Below are 19,936 nucleotides of genomic sequence, written 5' to 3'. Positions count from 1 at the left end.
AACGTGAGAATCGATTTTTCCCCACACCCCTAGCTCTATAGTACCCAAACAAGTCCATTAATGCTTGTTGCTAACATTAGCTGACAATTACATTTATTTACATCCTGATATGTTTTAAATTATGAGATACAAACACATCCAAGGTTTATTCTGCTTCTTTAGTGTACAAACATTATTTTCATGTGGGATTTTTTTTTTTTTACCTGATTTTTTGTGGACGTTTTGTATCTGCACAGCAACCACATTTACCCCTTGTAGGAGAAATAATGTCTATCCTATCCCATTACTGCCATCTAGCGTACAAGTCGGTGCAGTACTTGAACACGCTTTCATTCAACAATTCGTGTGTGCGTGTGCTTGGACGTAGTGAACGGCAGGGGGCGCACAAACGCAAACAAAATGGAAACCATTGTGGAAAAAAAAGCGATGCGCGCCACTAAAAAAAAAACACTTTTAAAACCAGACAGTAACGACATATTAATATCATTATGATGGTGTGTGTTCATGAAGATACATGCGTTTGTGTGTGTAAACATGCCGTGCACTTATTGATGCAGAACACAACAAATATGATATGATTGACGTTACGTTTCCGTCATTCAACTGAGCAGACATAAAAGCGCGTCCGTGTTGCGATTGTGCGCCCGCACGCACGCACGCGCGCCGGGGGTCGCGCAGGCGCTGGATCGCGCGTTTCGCCTGGCATCACGCACAAGCCGCCGTGCACGCAGCGGAGGAGCAGCCAGCTGACAAGTTCCGTGAACAAGGTACGTACGCGCGCGCCGCGGTCTTTTGTCTTCGCCCTCTTCACCCCGTTCATTTCTTCACGTCTTTTGGCGCCCTTTTCGCTATTTTTTTAAAAATTTTTTTTAAATTGTCTCCGAGGCACGCGCGCGCAAGCCGCGTGCGCGGCAGACAAAAGGCGCGCGTGAGGGGGGGAGGAAACGAAGAGTTACATCGCGCACGTTCCTTTTTGTGCTTTTTCTTTATTCTCGTCTTTCCAGACGAGGGCGCGTGCACGAGCCTCGAAAGGGGTGTGTGCAGCGTGGACGTACCCGCGCTTCACACGCATGGACGCGTGTTGAGAACATTGTCATAAATGTCATAATTAGACTCATGATTCATCTAATTACATTTATTGTCTAAAGGTGGGGGGGTTAATTGCTATATTTTGGGGAAGGGGGGCGGGGGGGTGATGGACCCGCCCCCCTGCATGGTCGCCGCTGACGGTGACGTCATAGCGGTCCATGTTGTGCGGTTGTTGGAGCAACAATCAAACTTTATTAGCCTCCATGGCCCTCCTTTGTTTGTCGCGGCGCGCATGCGCACTGTGCACAGGGTGTGGATGGGAGAGCTGCCACCTTGTCTGTCAGGAGGGGGCAGTGGTGGGTGGGGAGCATGCAAACGTCATCAGTGGATGCACACATGCACTCTAAAACGTACACTTCTTGTTTGTGTTGGTGCTGATTAATCAATGCCGATCAATCAACACACATCAATAATAGCCTTTTCTCCGATCCACTCCATACAATATCAATTATGAGCGTCTCAGTTCCAAAACGTGACGCTCTTGTAACAGGTTGCATTAGCAGCATCACCCCCCCCCCAACCATGTAAGATCACCATGGCAACACCAGCACTGTAGTCACATTATTGGCTCTCACTATGTGGGTCTGGGGGAGGTGGTTGAAGGGGGCTGGGGGTCACAGGTCAAAGGTTGCCACCGCAAGCACATCCTCTGAAGCCATGTGAGTCATGTGACCAACACCGACGTCCATCTTAATAAACTATCACACAGTGTGTGTGTGTGTGTGTGTGTGTGTGCACGAGCAGGTTGAGTCATTACTACTATCCAAAAATATACATAGAGTAATAATTACATTCATTGAGGTACGAATGACAGATTACTAAAGTGATTAGTCATTAAACACCACAGTACAGTTTTCTGGAGTGGTCATTAGAGCAGGGATGTCTAACTGGTTTTCTTTGAGGGCCACATCGCAGTTATGGCTGCCATCAGAGGGCCGCTTGTAACAGCGAATAATGCATGAATTTGCCTCTGGATTTCATTATTAATTATATCAATTGTCGATTTTACAGTAAAAAACTTTACATTTGCAAAATGTTACAGTAAAAAGTTAGAGTACCACTGATAGTCACACACACACTAGGTGTGGGGAAATTACTCCCTGCATTTGACCCATCCCCTTGTGAGGTGAGGGGAGCAGTGAGCAGCAGCGGTGGCTGCGCTCGGTAGTCATTTTGGTGATTTAACCCCCGATTCCAACCCTTGATGCTGAGTGCCAAGCAGGGAGGTAATGGGTCCCATTTTTATAGTCTTTGGTGTGACTCTGCTGGAACTCACGACCTACCGATCTCAGAATAGTGTTGTTGTTTTTTGTTTTTTCTTACAACATTTTACAGTTAATATAAAAACAGTACCACTGTTTAGTTTTTTTTTATGGAAATAGCCTTGGTTTTTACAACATTATATTGTTAAGGGAAAAACAGTACAAGTGCCTTTTTTTGTTCTGGCAACTTAGCTGCCAGTTTTTCTACCGTAAAAGCTAGAGATGTCCGATAAATGCTTTAAAATGTAATATCGGAAATTATCGTTATCAATTTTTTTAATTATCGGTATCGTTTTTTTTGTTTTTTTTTAGTAAATCAACATAAAAAACACAAGATACACTTACAATTAGTGCACCAACCCAAAAAACCTCCCTCCCCCATTTACACTCATTCACACAAAAGGGTTGTTTCTTTCTGTTATTAATATTCTGGTTCCTACAATATATATCAATACAGTCTGCAAGGGATACAGTCCGTAAGCACACATGATTGTGCGTGCTGCTGGTCCACTAATAGTACTAACCTTTAACAGTTAATTTTACTCATTTTCATTAATTACTAGTTTCTATGTAACTGTTTTTATATTGTTTTACTTTATTTTTTATTCAAGAAAATGTTTTTAATGCGTTTATTTTATTTTATTTTATTAATTAAAAAAAAAAAGCACCTATCTTCACCATACCTGGTTGTCCAAATTAGGCATAATAATGTGTTAATTCCACGACTGTATATATCGGTATCGGTAATTAGGAGTTGGACAATATTGGAATATCGGATATCGGCAAAAAAGCCATTATTGGACATCCCTAGTAAAAACAAATGTATCCTTTTTCCATTTACAGTAATACACCGTTAAAAACAAGGTTTTACAGTAAAAATATGGCAGCTCAATTAACAGAATTTTAATGCAAAAAAAAAAGGTAGTTTTTAGTAATATGCTGTAAAGAACACCGTAAAATGTATTGTCATTTTTATTAATTTGATGTGTAGTTTGCTGTAAAATCCTAAGTCAAGCAGATATTTAAGTATTTATTTTTATTCAGACAACATTTTTTTGGAAAGTATGATGATATACAGTAATATTTGTTGCAATACTGGATAATATTAAAGTTTAAAATGCACGCAATTTCAAGCAGTAGATATATTTTTCTGTCAAAATGAAAAAAATCCATTACATTTAGTGAGAAAATATTAAGTACTTTATTGACACATATCATTTCCAGGTGTTTGCGGGCCAGATAAAATTATGTCGCAGGCCACATCTGGCCCCCGGGCCTAGAGTTTGACACCTGTGCATTTGAGGAATGTCACTAAACAGGAAGGAAACGGAAAGCCACTTTAAAAAATGAGAAGATATAAAATGTACGGCATCTGTACTACTGCGTAAGTTTTTGTCTTTTTTTTATTTTTATGTAATGGCTGGGATAGGCTCCACCAACCCCCGCAACCCCATAAGGGACAAGCGGTAAAAAATGGATGGATGGTGGGTGGGTTACAATGATGTGATGCTATTCATGCAGCATGAACACAGCTGATGTGCAACAGCACACAATGGAAACCTGCTCAGAATTAGCCATTTGTAAACGTGATGAACCAAACTGTTAAAGTTAAAGTATCCATGATTGTCACACACACACTAGGTGTGGCGAAATTATTCTCTGCATTTGACCCATCACCCTTGATCACCTCCTAGGAGGTGAGGGGAGCAGTGAGCAGCAGCGGTGGCTGCGCCCGGGAATCATTTTTGGTGGTTTAACCCCCAATTCCAACCCTTGATGCTGAGTGCCAAGCAGGGAGGTAATGGATCCCATTTTTATAGTCTTTGGTATGACTCGGCCGGAGTTTTGAACTCACGACCTACCGATCTCAGGGCGGACACTCTAACCACTAGGCCACTGAGCAGTTTGGGGGCCTTTTTGCTATGTTACACTATGCTGTGCTATGTACCGCACTAGTAACAAGGCAGATAACCTTGCCTTTAACATACATCAAGACTTCACACAAAAAGTTATGATACTAAGGGTGCATTGTAAAATATACTAGAATTCTTTTGTTTGGACCAACGTGAACCAAACAAGCAGACCAAGACCACCTGGGCGGTTAAGTAAAAACTGTGAGTATGTAAACTCTAAGAGAGAAATCTTGTTTATTTTTAAAAAAAGGAGAAATAGTGTATGTCAAAACCACAGTATGTTACTGTCCCATTGTAACTTATTCTATAAACCTAACCTCGCTGACCGGTTTTCTTGACCAAACCCTGAGGTTTTTTTTCACATCAACTCCCTCCTTATAAACCTGAAGCAACATGATGTGTTTGTTCATTCGTAACCAGAGGTTAGAACATAATTCATACCTGAAGACTTAAGTCGGGAGAGGATTTTGAATTCACAGTTACATCTACACTTGTCCCTCATCACATCATGCTTCAAATATTGCAGTTTAGCCACATTACAGGTTTTTCGATTTTTTTAAAAGCAATTTTTTGGTCCTAAATTAAGCATTTTCAAACACAAAATGGCTAAATTAAATAAAAATAATACAGGACAAGCGGTAGAAAATGGATGGATGGATGGATAGGTTAAATTATGGAGATAACCAAAACCAATAATAGGTTGGGTCTCTCTCACATCACAGATTTTTTTTTGAAAGCATATTTAAAAAAATTTAGGTCCTAAATTACGCACTTTCAAACACAAAAATGGCTAAATTAAATAAAAATAATATAGGTTAGATTATGGAGATAACCATAACCAATAATAGGTTGGTCTCTCTCATTTCACAGATTTTTTTTTTTTATACATATAATTTTTTGGTCCTAAATTAAGCATTTTCAAACACAAACATTGCTAAATTAAATAAAAGTAATATAGGTTAGATTATGGAGATAACCATAACCAATAATAGGTTGGTCTCTCGCACATCACATATATTTCTTTTAAGCATATTTTAAAATGTTTTGGTCCTAAATTACGCACTTTCAAACACAAAAATGGCTAAATTAAATAAAAATAATATAGGTTAGATTATGGAGATGACCATACCCAATAGTAGGTTGGTCTCTCTCACATCACAGATTTTTTTTTTAAAAGCATATTCTATAATTTTTTTGGTCCTAAATTACGCATTTTCAAACACAAAAATGGCTAAATTAAATAAAAATAATATAGGTTAGATTATGGAGATAACCTTAACCAATAATAGGTTAGTCTCTCACACATCACAGATTTTTTTTTTTGTAAAGCATATTCTATAATTTTTTTGGTCCTAAATGAAAGCATTTTCAAGCATAAAAATTGCTAAATGAAATAAAAATATCAATACTACAACAGTATTGGCTACTGGAAGAGACCAAACCAATCAGAGCGTACTGTTTTAAGAATCGTGGCTACTCATTGGCCCAGCCTCAGGCAGCATTACTATATTGCATTATAAGAGTGTAAAGGCACCATGTTATTTTATGTCTAGGGGGCTCTCATAATGTTGAAAAAAACCAAAACTAATTTAGAAGGCTCGGGGGCCAGTTCTGGCCCGCCACATCATTCTAGGTGGCCCGCGAAAGCCTGGAAAAAATGGGTTTCAATAAAATACTTATTTTTATTTTTTTACTAAATGAATTCGTTCTTTCAATTTTGACAGAAAAAAATATGCATATTTTAAACTTTAATATTATCTGATCATGCCAATTATATTATTATATTCCGTATTGCAAAACTATTTTTGTGAGATAAAAACAAATATTTAATATTTGCTTGTCACCTTTATTTATGATTTTAAAGCAAGTTATACATAAAAAAAAATCTAATAATGAAATGCATTTCGATTAATCATGATTAATCACAGGTTATTACCCCCATGCATAACGTAAATTAATATAAAAAAAGCGGCCCTCTAAAAGCAGCCATTACTGCGATATGGCCTTCAATGAAAATTAGTTAGACACCCCTGTTTTATGTTCTTGCTATGAACATATTTGAGTTATAATCATACTTGCCAACCTTGAGACCTCCAATATTGGGAGGTAGGGGGTGGGGTGGCGGGCTTGGGGGTGGGGGGTTGGGGGTGTGGTTATTTACAGCTAGAATTCACCAACTCGAGTATTTCATATATATATGTATATATATATATATATATATATATATATATGTATGTATGTATGTATGTATGTATGTATGTATGTATGAAATACTTGACTTTCAGTGAATTCTAGCTATATATATATTTATTTTATTTACATAAAATAAATACTTGAATTTCAGTGTTCCGGTGGCTATCCATTAGATGGCAGTATTGTCCTGTTTAACTTCTCCGTTCATGATGAGTATATCATTTCGGCCACCGTGTTCAATGGAGAAGTCTGTTCTACATATTTACAGGCAACATACACCTTCCCCTTCGAACTGTCCTGGATGAACTGAAATTCTTGTTTCCATTCGTTTTGGAACTTGCAAGCGTATTTCTTCATCTTGCTCGTCGACGGCGTCGCCATGTCTGTAATTTCCTCGTTCTTCTGCTTCGTCTCCTTGTTGTGTGCGCAGTTGTGCACTCTACTCTCTAAAAGCCCTAGATGTTATGACGTCATTGGGCAGGCAAGCTGTTTATATTGTGGGAAAGCGGACGTGAGAACAGGCTGTCACAAACGGTCAACGCAGCCGTCTACCAGCAAGTTTTAGAGCACTTCATGCTTCCTGCTGCTGACCTGCTCTATGGAGATGGAGATTTCAAGTTCCAACAGGACTTGGCGCCTGCACACAGCGCAAAATCTACCCATGCCTGGTTTACGGACCATGGTATTTCTGTTCTAAATTGGCCCGCCAACTCCCCTGACCTTAGCCCCATAGAAAATCTGTGGGGTATTGTGAAAAGGAAAATGCAGAATGCCAGACCCAAAAACGCAGAAGAGTTGAAGGCCACTATCAGAGCAACCTGGGCTCTCATAACACCTGAGCAGTGCCAGAAACTCACCGACTCCATGCCACGCCGCATTCACGCAGTAATTGAGGCAAAAGGAGCTCCAACCAAGTATTGAGTATTGTACATGCTCATGTTTTTCATTTTCAGACTTTTCAGTTGGCCAACATTTCTAAAAATCCCCTTTTTGTATTAGCCTTAAGTAATATTCAAATTTTGTGACACACAGAATTTTGGATTTTCATTTGTTGCCACTTCAAATCATCAAAATTAAATGAAATAAACATTTGAATGCATCAGTCTGTGTGCAATGAATAAATATAATGTACAAGTTACACCTTTTGAATGCAATTACTGAAATAAATCAAGTTTTTCAAAATATTCTAATTTACTGGCTTTTACCTGTATATAACTATATATGTATATATATATCTATATATGTATACATATATATGTACGTATATATACTGTATGTATACATATACTGTATATATCTATATATGTATATATATATCTATATATGTATACATATATATGTACGTATATATATCGTATGTATACATATACTATATATATATATATGTATACATATATATGTACGTATATATACTGTATGTATACATATACTATATATATATATATATATATATATGTATACATATATATGTACGTATATATACTGTATGTATACATATACTGTGTATATATGTATATATATATATATATATATATATATATACACATACACACATACATATGTATATATACATATACACACACGTGTGTATATATATATACACACATACATATATATATACACACATATACATATATACTGTATATATACACATATATACATACACACACACACACACACACATATACATATATACTGTATATATACACATATATACATACACACACACACACACACACACACACACACACACACATTATCAATATATATGTATATATATAATTTACAAGAAATATATCTCATATTTAAGTGCATAATATTTATAATGAGCAAATTGGTTAATTAACAGAAAGTGCCTGATTAGAAAAAAAAAATAGCCACTCAAAGGTATTAACTTCGCATTTACATTGACTACATGTCAAATATAATTTAAAACAAATTTAAGATATATATTTCAGATGCCTCCATTTGCATTTTCCACCAGTGGGATTACGCCTTAATTAAATTGAGATTTTTGTTTTTACAGTGTTCATGCTGACCATAAACACACAGTAAGACTTTCAGTTCAGGCTCAGTAAAGAAAGACAGCCTTTTTCTGTCCCCAGTGAACTGTAAAATCAGCATTGCATTGATCAAGTATTTTTTTTTAATTGCGTTTGTAACTCCGAGTCAACATACTAAGTATGGAAGCATTATTGTAGCAAAATTATTTGCAAACGTGTATCTCAATCATAACTAAGGATTGATTGAGCTAATTCAGATCAGCTGTTGTGGAACCGAACACTCACAGTTTCCCATCTTAGAATAAATCAACTCAGACTTCAGGTTCAAACTCAGACTACATTGAATCTCTTACCTGGAATAACCCCCATAAAGATGGGTCTAGGTCTGACTGAAAGCAGACTCTAGTCCTCCTAAATGAAGTAAGTAGGAACTTTAACCGCACCAATGGACCAAAAGAGCAAATGTGACTTTATGTACGATTAACTGAACATTATTTGGTGTTAATGCTTATCGAACCACACTCAAATGCACACCAACTTAGTATTTTACTTTTTTTTTGGTCCAAAACAGAGTACCAGACGACTGTACTGTAAACGCACCCCAAAAAGACACATGCTAGGTAAACCAAACTGTAGCTAACATTAGCATTGTTTAGCAGAGCAGCTTCTTAGGTGCTACAGTTGTAAACTATTCCATTGATACTCTTGTGAATGTTGTTTCACACACTAATAGAGTAATGGACTGTGGTTACTTACAAATGACAACATTTCGAGCTTGTAGAAGATGTCAAACAGGAAGTAGATAGCTTGGACAGGAAGTCATTTCAGTGATCTCATGCTAGCTGAAGGAAGAATGTGTTGAAGACTTTATGATAAGTCTTTGGTAAACACTCAGCTGAGTAATTCTGTGTGTTGACGTTTCTGTTTGATGAATATGATTTTCAATTATTTTAGTGCTCTTTGTAGTAAACCGATTTGTTTCCCCCCAGCAGTGGTTAGACCTGTTCATGCTCCAACTGAGGCAACATGCAGAAAAATAGCATTCAAAACAATATTTATAAAAATATTTCATTGAATATTAATATCTACCGCTTATTCCCTTCGGGGTAGCGGGGGGCGCTGGAGCCTATCTCAGCTACATAAAACATTTGGGATGTCCGATAATATCGGCAGTCCGATATTATTGGACGATAAATGCTTTAAAATGTAATATCGGAAATTATCGGTATCGGTTTCAAAATGATCTGTATCAGTTTCAAAAAGTAACATTTATGACTTTTTAAAATGCCGCTGTGTACACGGACGTAGGGAGAAGTACAGAGCGCCAATAAACCTTAAAGGCACTTCCTTTGCGTGCCGGCCCAATCACATAATACCTACTCCACACACACAAGTGAATGCAAGGCATACTTGGTCAACAGCCATACAGGTCACACTGAGGGTGACCGTATAAACAACTTTAACACTGTCACAAATATGCGCCACACTGTGAACCCACACCAAACAAGAATGACAAACACATTTCGGGAGAACATCCGCACCGTAACACAACATAAACACAACAGAACAAATACCCAGAACCCCTTGCAGCACTAACTCTTCCGGGACGCTACAATATACACCCCCTCAACCCCGTCCCCCCCAACCCCGCCCACCTCAACCTCCTCATTCTCTCTCAGGGAGAGCATGTCCCAAATTCCAAGCTGCTGTTTTGAGGCATGTTAAAAAAAATAATGCACTTTGTGACTTCAATAATAAATATGGCAGTGCCATGTTGGCATTTCTTTCCATAACTTGAGTTGATTTATTTTGGAAAACCTTGTTACATTGTTTAATGCATCCAGCGGGGCATCTCTAAAAAAGTAGGCATATTAATGTGTTAATTCCACGACTGTATATATCGGTATCGGTTGATATCAGAATCGGTAATTAAGAGTTGGACAATATCGGATATCGGCAAAAAAGCCATTATTGGACATCTCTATAAAAAATAAAATGGAGCCTCTTTGTTTATCTGCCACCATGCGTGGTCAGTGAAACAGCGGCCACTCGCTGTGAGCGCCATCTGTTGCGTCTTTGTGGAAATGGTGACACTCAAGCATGAAAGATTTACCAAAAAAAAAAAAAAAAAAAAAAAAAAAGGAAGAATGAAACTTCAGAAGATAAGATCAGCTATGAAACATTGTTTAACTTCTCAGTGTTCATCCAGTCAATCATTAACTGGTGGAATGTTCCAGCACAAACATACTGGAGGTCCACCTGTTAACAAGCTTGTGTGGCGGCCATCTTGACCTGGCCTGACAGGCTCTCATGTGCATGCCGCCGCAACAGGTGGCGCTCTAACTCCTACTAGTAGTCAAGTATTTATTGAAGGCAGGAAGCTGGTCTAAGTAAGGCAGCAAATGTTTTATAGATAAAAAAAAAAGAGAGTGAGTTGAATAAAAGTTCAGGAAGGATCCAATAGAACACAAAAGGTAACGTGATGATTCATTCTGTAACTTTGTCGTGTTCACACAAGTAAAGTTTTTGAGGTCGTCAGTGGGTCGGCGCTGCTCTGCTGCAGGAAGTGTGTCACTGTGCCCTTCCTCTGCTTTTTTTTTTGGAGTTGGGGGTATTTGGAGTTCAGCTCTGTTGACGGAGGTACAGTGGCTAGTGTGTGTGCCTCACGATAAGAAGGTCCTGGGTTCGATCCCTGGGCTCGGGGTCTTTCTGTGTGGAGTTTGCATGTTCTCCCCGTGACTGCGTGGGTTCCCTCCGGGTACTCCGGCTTCCTCCCACCTCCAAAAGACATGCACCTGGGGATAGGTTGATTGGCAACACTAAATTGGCCCTAGTGAGTGAGTATGTTGTTTATCTGTGTTGGCCCTGCGATGAGGTGGCGACTTGTCCAGGGTGCACCCCGCTTTTCCGCTCGAATACAGCTGGGATAGGCTCCAGCATCCCCGTGGGGGACAAGCGATAGAAAATGGATGGATGGAGCTCTGCCGACCCAGCTCCTCGTCTGGCTTCTAGCCCCCGCGTTTCAGACTGATACGGTGGAACAGTGGCAAAGATGCTCCGGTGGCTGGATGTAGAGCATAGCGTCTTAACCTTTTTGACCCGGGGGCCCAACATTTCCACTACAGAGGGACCCACTCAAATGTATTAAAACTGAGTTAGTAATCTCACTCCCGATTCTACTCGTATTCAATAATTACTCCTAACCTACTTACAGTGCAACAGGATAAAACGTGTGAATCACAAAGATTATTATTATCAAGGCTTTTGTCAGGCTGATTACAAAAGTAAATACTAATCAAAGATACTGCATAAGAAGGGACTCATAAAAACTGATGAAAAATAAATGTACATACAATTATGCAGTGCTAAAATAAATAAATTCTAAGCAAATCTATTGTAAATAATATATATATTTCATTAATAAACTGTCAATAAAATTTAAAGTGCAAATGAAAATACAGCCTCGCCACTTTAGTCATAATTTTTGCGCTTAAGAAACCTCTCTATGACTTTAGCTCCAGATCTTTTCTGTTTGATATTGTCATTAAAGTTAAAGTACCAATGATTGTCACACACACACTAGATGTGGCGAAATTATTCTCTGCATTTGGCCCATTACCCTTGGTCACCCCCTGGGAGGTGATGGGAGCAGTGAGCAGCAGTGGTGGCCGCGCCCGGGAATAATTTTTGGTGATTTAACCCCCAGTTCCAACCCTTGATGCTGAGTGCCAAGCAGGGAAGTAATGGTTGGACACTCAAACCACAAGGCCACTGAGTAGGTTACTGCCACAAGTGGTTGAAAAGTGTATTACAATTGAGTCCCGCTGCAAGCTGGGAAACAGATATTTTTTGGCGGCCCTGTAGTGGGCGCTTGCGGCCCAACAATGGGCCCCGACCCAAAGGTTGAGAAACACTGCTGTAGAGGACTTGTGTGGACATGGGAGCTGACGTGTCAATTGAGGCCTGACTGGGGCCAAATGTGCTAATGTTAGTTACTCTATTCTGTAGGCAAACAAGGTCACCAAACAGGAAGTAGATGTTGGATGAATGACAAATAAAAAAAAAAAAACTTGTTTATCATGTCAGCTGATTGGAAAGTCATTTTAATCAACATTTAGCACCTAAAATGTTGTTGCAGTCATGGTTAGGCCCCACCAGCGCCGCCCTATAGGCTGATTAATATATGGCGCAACAATGTCACATGATTATCTCATCTGAATGTGGTGATGTCATGCTTGAACCAGGAATTAGACTTACCCAACCCTCATTTGAAGCTTGTTTTGCTCCAAAATGTCTCCACATTTACGACAAAAGGTCAGCTAATGTGAGTGACTTTTAACTTTTGGTCATTTTCATCATATTTGGCTCCTTCCCTGCGTGACATCATGTTTTTGGCATGTTAGGCTGAGCATCTGTGCTCCTGCGCTATTGTTGTCCATGTGTGCTTAAAGGCGGCGAACAAAGCTAAGCGTCGCACACAAACACAGCTGTCAACACAACTGCTAACAATGTCAGCGTCTGTTTGGAACAAAGCTGCTCGTTTTCTTTTATTATTTACTGATTATACAATCTGACAACACAGGTATCCAAAGTGCGGACGAGGGGCCATTTGTGGCCCGCAACTCATTTTTTATTGAAATGCGACCTAAGTGGGAAACACACATACACATTTTCCAAATCTGAAAATATTTTTGTCTGTTAGAGACCCTACAGATGAAGGTATAAAAAAATCAGGCGTTTCCAACAGTTTGATGGTTCTTTATGTGGTGTGCGCTGATAACACAATCCATCACACACTAGGGTTGCGCGATACATACGATATAAATCAGAGGTATCAAAGTCGTTTTCACTGAGGTCCACATCGCAGTTATGCATGGCCCCAGAGGGCCGCATCTAGCAGTGAATACTATTATTACACACATTTTTTATGCATTTTATTAGTAGATTTTTTTCAAACTTAAATGTAGAAAATAATATGGTAAGTTGCAATAATTTCACCTCAAAATTTAGTGTAAATTACTGTAAATGAAAAAAAAAGTACTGCTGTTTTTATGGTTAAATGTTTTTTTTACTGTAAAAAAACCAAACTCAATTTTACAGTAACAATTTTGGCACCTAAGCTGGCAGTTTTGTTGTTTGTTTTTTACCGCAAATCAACAACTGTAGATTATTCGGTGTATTACTGTAAATGTCAAAACGGCACCACAGTTTATTACAGTAAAAAAAGTACTGTTTTTTTGATTTCGAGAAAAATGCTGTAAAAACCACAGTAAATTTCAAAATTTTACCATGAAATCTATTGCTACTTTTACATTGCACAATTTGATGGATAACTTGCTTTGAAATCATTATTATTAGTATTTTCTATTCAAAACATGGTTTGAATGTTTGATAATATATTTTTGCATAATTAGACAATTTAAGTTAAAACAATTTGCGACTACATGGAGTATATATATTTTTTTCTCCAAAAATAGAAATAAAGAATACATTTAGTATAAAAAGTTATAGTACTTTATTGATACATATTATTTCCAGGCTTTCGAAGGCCAAATAAAATGAAGTGGCCGGCCACATCTGGCCCCCGGGCCTTGAGTTTGGCAAATGATATGAATTTGGCCGAGGATAGAGCTTTTAACATTATTGTCATATGTGGATATTGCATGTTTATGACACATTCTAGCTGTGTCCCACAAATTTCACAGCGGCAAACGTGCAAAGGCGTCCTCAGCGCACTGTAGCATTCACGCTAGCGGGTAATGTTTTTGCGCAGCGCAAAGCCACTTCTAAGTTAGCAATCCTTGCCTCCATGGCGGAAAATAAACTGTTCCTTACAAGTACTGTTATCACTGGAGGACAAGGACTAGCTAAACATGCTACACTACCCCCCGTAGGAGGATTTACTGTATGTTAACCGCTTTGAAACAGAGGTGGGTGGATCGATACAAATATTGACAGTAACGATACAAAGTATTGTATCAGTATATGGTCGATGCTACAGTGATTAGATTTATACTTTTTTTAACAAAACATTTTGTCGTATTTGTTATTGTTTACAAACTCATGAAATAAATCCCTTGAAATGGGAGGGCTTTGAGGGCAAAAACCAAATGATTCAAATTAGAGCCAGTGTTAGGAAATATATAATTTATATTGTTAGTCATGTGTTTTTGTCTGATTAGAACTGTGATCAAAAATTACATTTTTCAATTATCTTGAATATTTAAAGTCTCAACATTGTAATAATAATAATGGATTAAATTGATATAGCGCTTTTCTATACACTAGATTACGTGCAAAGGAGTATGGTTCACATTGCTATAGCAGCAAGTCCAGCCTGTTTATGGTCATCGGTTCATATCTTCATTGATATCATTTTTAGGTGCACCTGAGGGTGTCCTCTTTGAGGCCTGAGGGTCTCATCTTTGCTATTTGCTGATGATGTGGTCCTGATCTTCTGCCTTTACTTGTGTGGTTCACAACTGGGTGTGAAACCTCTGAGCTGAGACTCAGCACTTCTAAATGTGAGGTTCTAAGTCGAAAAATGGTAGATGGCAAGTTTTGGGTTGGGAGTTAGGTCTTCTTCAGGTGGAGTATATTGTCATCTTGTGGTGAGGCAAGGCAGGAGTGGCGATTTCATGACTCGGCTTAGCGTCTACAGCAGGCCTGGGCAATTATTTTGACTCGGGGGGCCAAATGTAGAGAAAAATTTTTATCTTGGGGGCCAAAGTTAGAGAAAAAAATGTCTGCGGGCCGGTATATCTGATTTTTAGGAACACTAATACGAAACTTCAAAATAATGTCTGATTGAATGCTAAAAATGTTATCACAGATCGCCTTAAAAAACGGAATGGAATTTTCCTTTTGTTTTTACTGAATGAAACACCCAGAATGTACATGAAAATAAAGAATGTGGGATTTACAATATTAACTACGACAGATAAAACACTGAATATTGACAACATATGAACGTCACCCCCCCTCTCGATTGACATATTTTACATCCAAGCGAAACTCAACAAACACAGTGAAATACGAACACAAAGGTAAAAAAAAAAACCCACCTACAATCTGATATATCACTAAGCTTTAGAACTTTGTTGTAAAAATCTCCTTTCGCGTCTGTCCCTGACAACCGCATTTCAGGCTGGCCACTCTGGAAACACTCTGTGGAAACGCTCCCCACCCACACTGCTTGGGGCCTCGTCTGAGCTGCTGTGGCTTAGATTACCATAGTAACTAGTATATCATACAAAAGCGCAGATTCCAACCATTGAAATACTTTGTGTAGTTCAAGACTTACAGTCATTTAAAAACATCACTGCACATCATAATGGTAGCTACACTTTTGATCTTAAAGATCTAAAAAAATGATTTGGGAATGTCCGGCAGCCAGATTGAAAATCTTAACGGGCCGCATGTGGCCCCCGGGCCTTAAATTGCCCAGGTCTGGTCTACAGTGATGGGGCTGCTGTACTACACCGTCAACGTGAAACCCTAACTGAGCAAGATGGCAAAGCTCTCAATTTAGCGGTCGATCTACATCTATATCTTCACTTTTGGTCACAAGCTTTGGGTAGTGACAGAAACAGCAAGATGGCGAATACAAGCGGCCAAAATCAGTTTCCAAAAATGGATGCACCGGAAAATGGTGTTCACACATTGCAGGTTTGAATGGCAGTTCGGCAATTCCACCAAAGAGCGTGTTGACACCATACCTGGTCATCCGTCATTCATCCACCATTGATTTTGAGAACTGCGGGGAAAAAAGTAATATGTTGAATTTTTCTTGGTGGTTTGAAATGGTGAACATGGTATCTTCACGGAGGCGGAAAAGTTAAACATGGAGACATCCCGGTCTCACACGGTGGCACTGTGGTTGATGTAGACGGTGGAAGACCCCGCCGCCTTTTGAGGATATCCGTGGTACTACCGCGCCAATCCGCATTGGCGCTGTGTTCAAAACGTGTTGAAAAAGACTTTCCGCCATCGTTGGGACGCAGTTCACGGCAGTTTGAGAACCGCTCTGAAACCGCCATTTAAACCGGCGATGTGTGAACACCCTTAAGAGATAGGGTGAAGATCTCAGAGTAGAACCTTTGCTCCTTCGCATGGAGAGGAACCCGTTGAGGTGCCTCGGCCATCTGATGCCTCTTGGGTTCCCCCCTGCAGAAGTGTTCTGGACATGTCCGGGGTTGACCTAAGACACGCTGAAAGGGTCATGTCACCTCTGTGTTCCCTGGTAGAACTGTAGGACGTAGCCAAACAACAGAAAGTCTGGTTTCCTACTCAGACTGCTGCCCCCTGGACCTGGTAAAGCAGAAGAAACTGGGTGGATGAATGAAGAAGTATTAGATGTCACATTTTTATTTGATTATTATTAAATAGCTGGACTAACATTAGGTGATTGTTTAGCTAAAAGCAGCATCATTTTTTCACTGATGTTTGCTTGGTAATTTTACTCTTACTATACGTGTGTGTGATGAAGAGGAGATTCCGTTAGAAAAGCTCATCTTGACAGCGCTTCAAACATGTCATGCTAGCAGCGGCGTCTGTTTGGTTATTGTTAGAAGCTGTGAAGGAGGAGACGATAACTGTCAGGCCTTTTGAAACTACAGCCAGCAGTAATGGAAGAAAAAGGTCCACCATGTTGTCTTTGTCATCTGCTGGCTGCTTAAATCAAAATGGCCGCCGCTATTAATCACGCCGTTTTGACAAAACGGACACGATGTTATTGTCGAGCTTGTTGGCGTTGAGTCATGTGACTTCCTGTGTCGAAGAATTAAGGGACATTTATCACGCATCACGCTGGGCTCGAACTCGCGTCCACAAGTCCCCACCGATGGAGTTATTCGAGCAGTGCTAGCCAATGAGGAAGTGATGCTTTTTTCACGAAGCCTCCTCCTTTTCTCATCTGATGCCAACTTTTTTTTGCTGGATCTCATCCCAGAATCCCACTGAGTCCTTCCTGTTGGACCACCTGTGCGGCATTCAGCGCCAATGTGGGCGGGGCTCGATGTCCCTGTGTAAATCGTCTGACATTAGTATGACATTAACACACAAGAACACAGGTTAAGTGAGTGAAATACACAATGAGATGGCTGCACTGCTAGATGACAACTTGTTGTCTTTGTGTTGTAACCACTCAGACGGTGACACACACTAACACGCACAGAGGCGGCCATTGTGTGGCGCCTTGTGACGGTGCGGCAGGAACGGCGGCCCGACTTGTACCAACCGCACAGTCCTCATCTTCTAATCTTCTCTTTCAGTGCGAGTGAGAGTTTGTTTACTAATGCAACATCTCCAGTTCGTCTACTAGCAACACGTTGTTTGTTTGTGTGCAGACGCCACAGTCGCCATGGGAGGCAAACTGAGCAAGAAGAAGAAGGGCTACAACGTCAACGATGACAAGACCAAAGACGCCAATGCAGAGGGGGCGGGTCCCGAGGACAACCAGAAGCTAAAAGACAACAAAGACGAGGCGGCCACCCCCGCCGATACCAAGGAGGCGACCAACGACACGGCGGCCAAGGAGGCGCCGGCCAAGGAAGAGGAGAAGAACGCCACCAAGGAGCCGGAGAAACCCGTCGCCAACGCTGAGCCCAAAACGGATGGCGCCAAGAGTGCCGAGCCCGCCAAGGCAGAAGAGACCCCGGTTGTCCCCAAGGAGCCGCCCTCCACCGCTAAGGACGGCGGCAAAGATGAGGCCAATGCCAAAAAGACTGAGGCCCCCAAAGTCGAGGCGACCCCCAAAGTCGAGGCGGCACCCAAAGCCAATGCGGACCCCTCCGCGTCCCCAGACCCCAAAGCCTCGGACGCCAAGGAGACACCAAGTTCAACGGCGGGCCCAGAAGCTGCGCCTAAAGAGGGCAACGCCACAGAGGCGCCCAGCAAGGATCAAAGTGTAGCAGCTCAAGATTAATGGACAGCTGACCACACCACAACCACAAGGCCCCGCCTACTTTGGACAATAACAACCAATAATAATTAAGACCACCCCGGAGCATCCCCCCACCACCCACCCTCACAGTAGACTACTATTATTCTTGTTGTTGTTGTTGTTGTTGTTTATGTTCTACTTTTGAGGATTTTTGACACCAGCATCATCACCATCACATGACATCACACCTTAACCACGCACCCTCTGAGATCCCCCCCAAACCCCAAAATCAGCTGATAACAAGATCAGTGCTCTGGTTCTGGTCCACAAACAAGAAGTTAATCGATCAAATTTGTATCTCTCATAAACTCAAGCAGAACTTCTTGAATAAATTATTATTAAAACTTCTTAAGAGGTGAGAGAAGTTGATATCAAACGAGCATGTCATCCTTTTATCGTCCCTGGCCGTTTCTATGACAACCATCCTGATGCAACACATTCATCATTAGCACCACCCCCGGTCAAAAGTTTCGAGACGCTTTGTCTCACTGTGCGAATGAAGGTGTGTCCAAACTTGGGGACTACTCCTGCTCGTGCACGACAACATGCACGTGCACCAGCATATCTTCATCACGTCACCTTGCATGTCTGAGCTGGTCGTGTCTTTTTGTCCCCCCCCCCCCCCCCTCCCACACCGCCCCCCCCAAAAAGATGCTGCTGATGATGATGATGATTTGTGTTTCCATGGCGACCGTGTTTGCATCCCAGCGACGCTCGCTCCGCGTCCAAAAGACAAAAGAAGAAATGGAAAGTTTCCAAGTTGTGTGTAAACAATAAAAAGCAGAGCTTGACATGTTTCTGTCATTTTCTTCCGACAAGCACACTTCCTGTCCAATTAGCATACTTATCTATTCACGTCTGTTAGCACTGTTAGCATTGCATTTACCTGTTCATTCATAACCTCAGACCTATGTCAACTCCTCTGCCGACATTTTTATTTCAGCAAACTTTAAAAATGACAAAGACCAAGCAACGATGTTGAAAGAGGCAAGGTAGCGACGTGGATACTGGACACATCACCATGCTGAGCATCAGAAGCCCCCCCCCTCTCAGCATCCCTCACACTTCCATTGGCCTGGGAGCTTCCTGCGGGATTGCGATTGGTTGCTACGGCGACGGTGGTGCTGCCTCGAGCCTAGCAACAGGCAGTGTGCAGGAAGGATGGTGTGGGGGTGCTCGCGTGTGCAGGAATGAGGCAAGAACATGGAAAGCCAAATGAACACACACAAAACTGTAACATTAGGAGCTACTGTTAAGATATGCCTTCCCTAGGACAGTATTTTTCAACCTTTTTTGAGGCAAGGCACATTTCTTTCATTAAAAAATCCGGAGGCACACCACCAGCAGAAAATGTTAAAAAATGAAACTCCACCAGGTCGTCGTGCCTTATTTTGAGTTTGTTGGTGTTTTCCTGTGTGTAGTGCTTTAGTTCTTGTCTTGCGCTGTTATTTTGGTGTCTCTTCCTGTTTTGTTGGTGTTTTCCTGTAGCAGTTTCATGTCTTCCTTTGAGCGCTATTCCACGCACCTGCTTTG

The 19,936-nt window shown here is 40.6% G+C and overlaps 1 protein-coding gene across 5 annotated transcripts; it reads left to right on the top strand.

Annotated features, from left to right (window-relative positions):
- Nucleotides 1-593: 593 nt before the first annotated feature.
- basp1 (brain abundant, membrane attached signal protein 1) lies at nt 594-19,194 on the top strand. Of its 5 annotated transcripts, none has more exons than XM_062023053.1 (3): nt 17,411-17,536; nt 17,610-17,731; nt 17,808-19,194. In XM_062023053.1, the coding sequence occupies exon 3, from the start codon at nt 17,822-17,824 to the stop codon at nt 18,383-18,385; it is 564 nt and encodes a 187-aa protein (XP_061879037.1). In that variant the 5' UTR covers nt 17,411-17,536; nt 17,610-17,731; nt 17,808-17,821; the 3' UTR covers nt 18,386-19,194. The 5 variants fall into 5 exon arrangements, with proteins under 5 accessions (XP_061879033.1, XP_061879036.1, XP_061879035.1 ...); XM_062023050.1 differs by having other exon boundaries at nt 17,610-17,737; XM_062023049.1 differs by lacking the exons at nt 17,411-17,536; nt 17,610-17,731 and adding an exon at nt 594-767.
- Nucleotides 19,195-19,936: the final 742 nt, after the last annotated feature.

Source organism: Entelurus aequoreus, linkage group LG16, assembly GCF_033978785.1.
Source record: "Entelurus aequoreus isolate RoL-2023_Sb linkage group LG16, RoL_Eaeq_v1.1, whole genome shotgun sequence".
Lineage (NCBI taxonomy): Eukaryota > Metazoa > Chordata > Actinopteri > Syngnathiformes > Syngnathidae > Entelurus > Entelurus aequoreus.
Note: the sequence above shows the minus strand (reverse complement) of the source record. Positions and strands in the feature narration are given on the sequence as shown.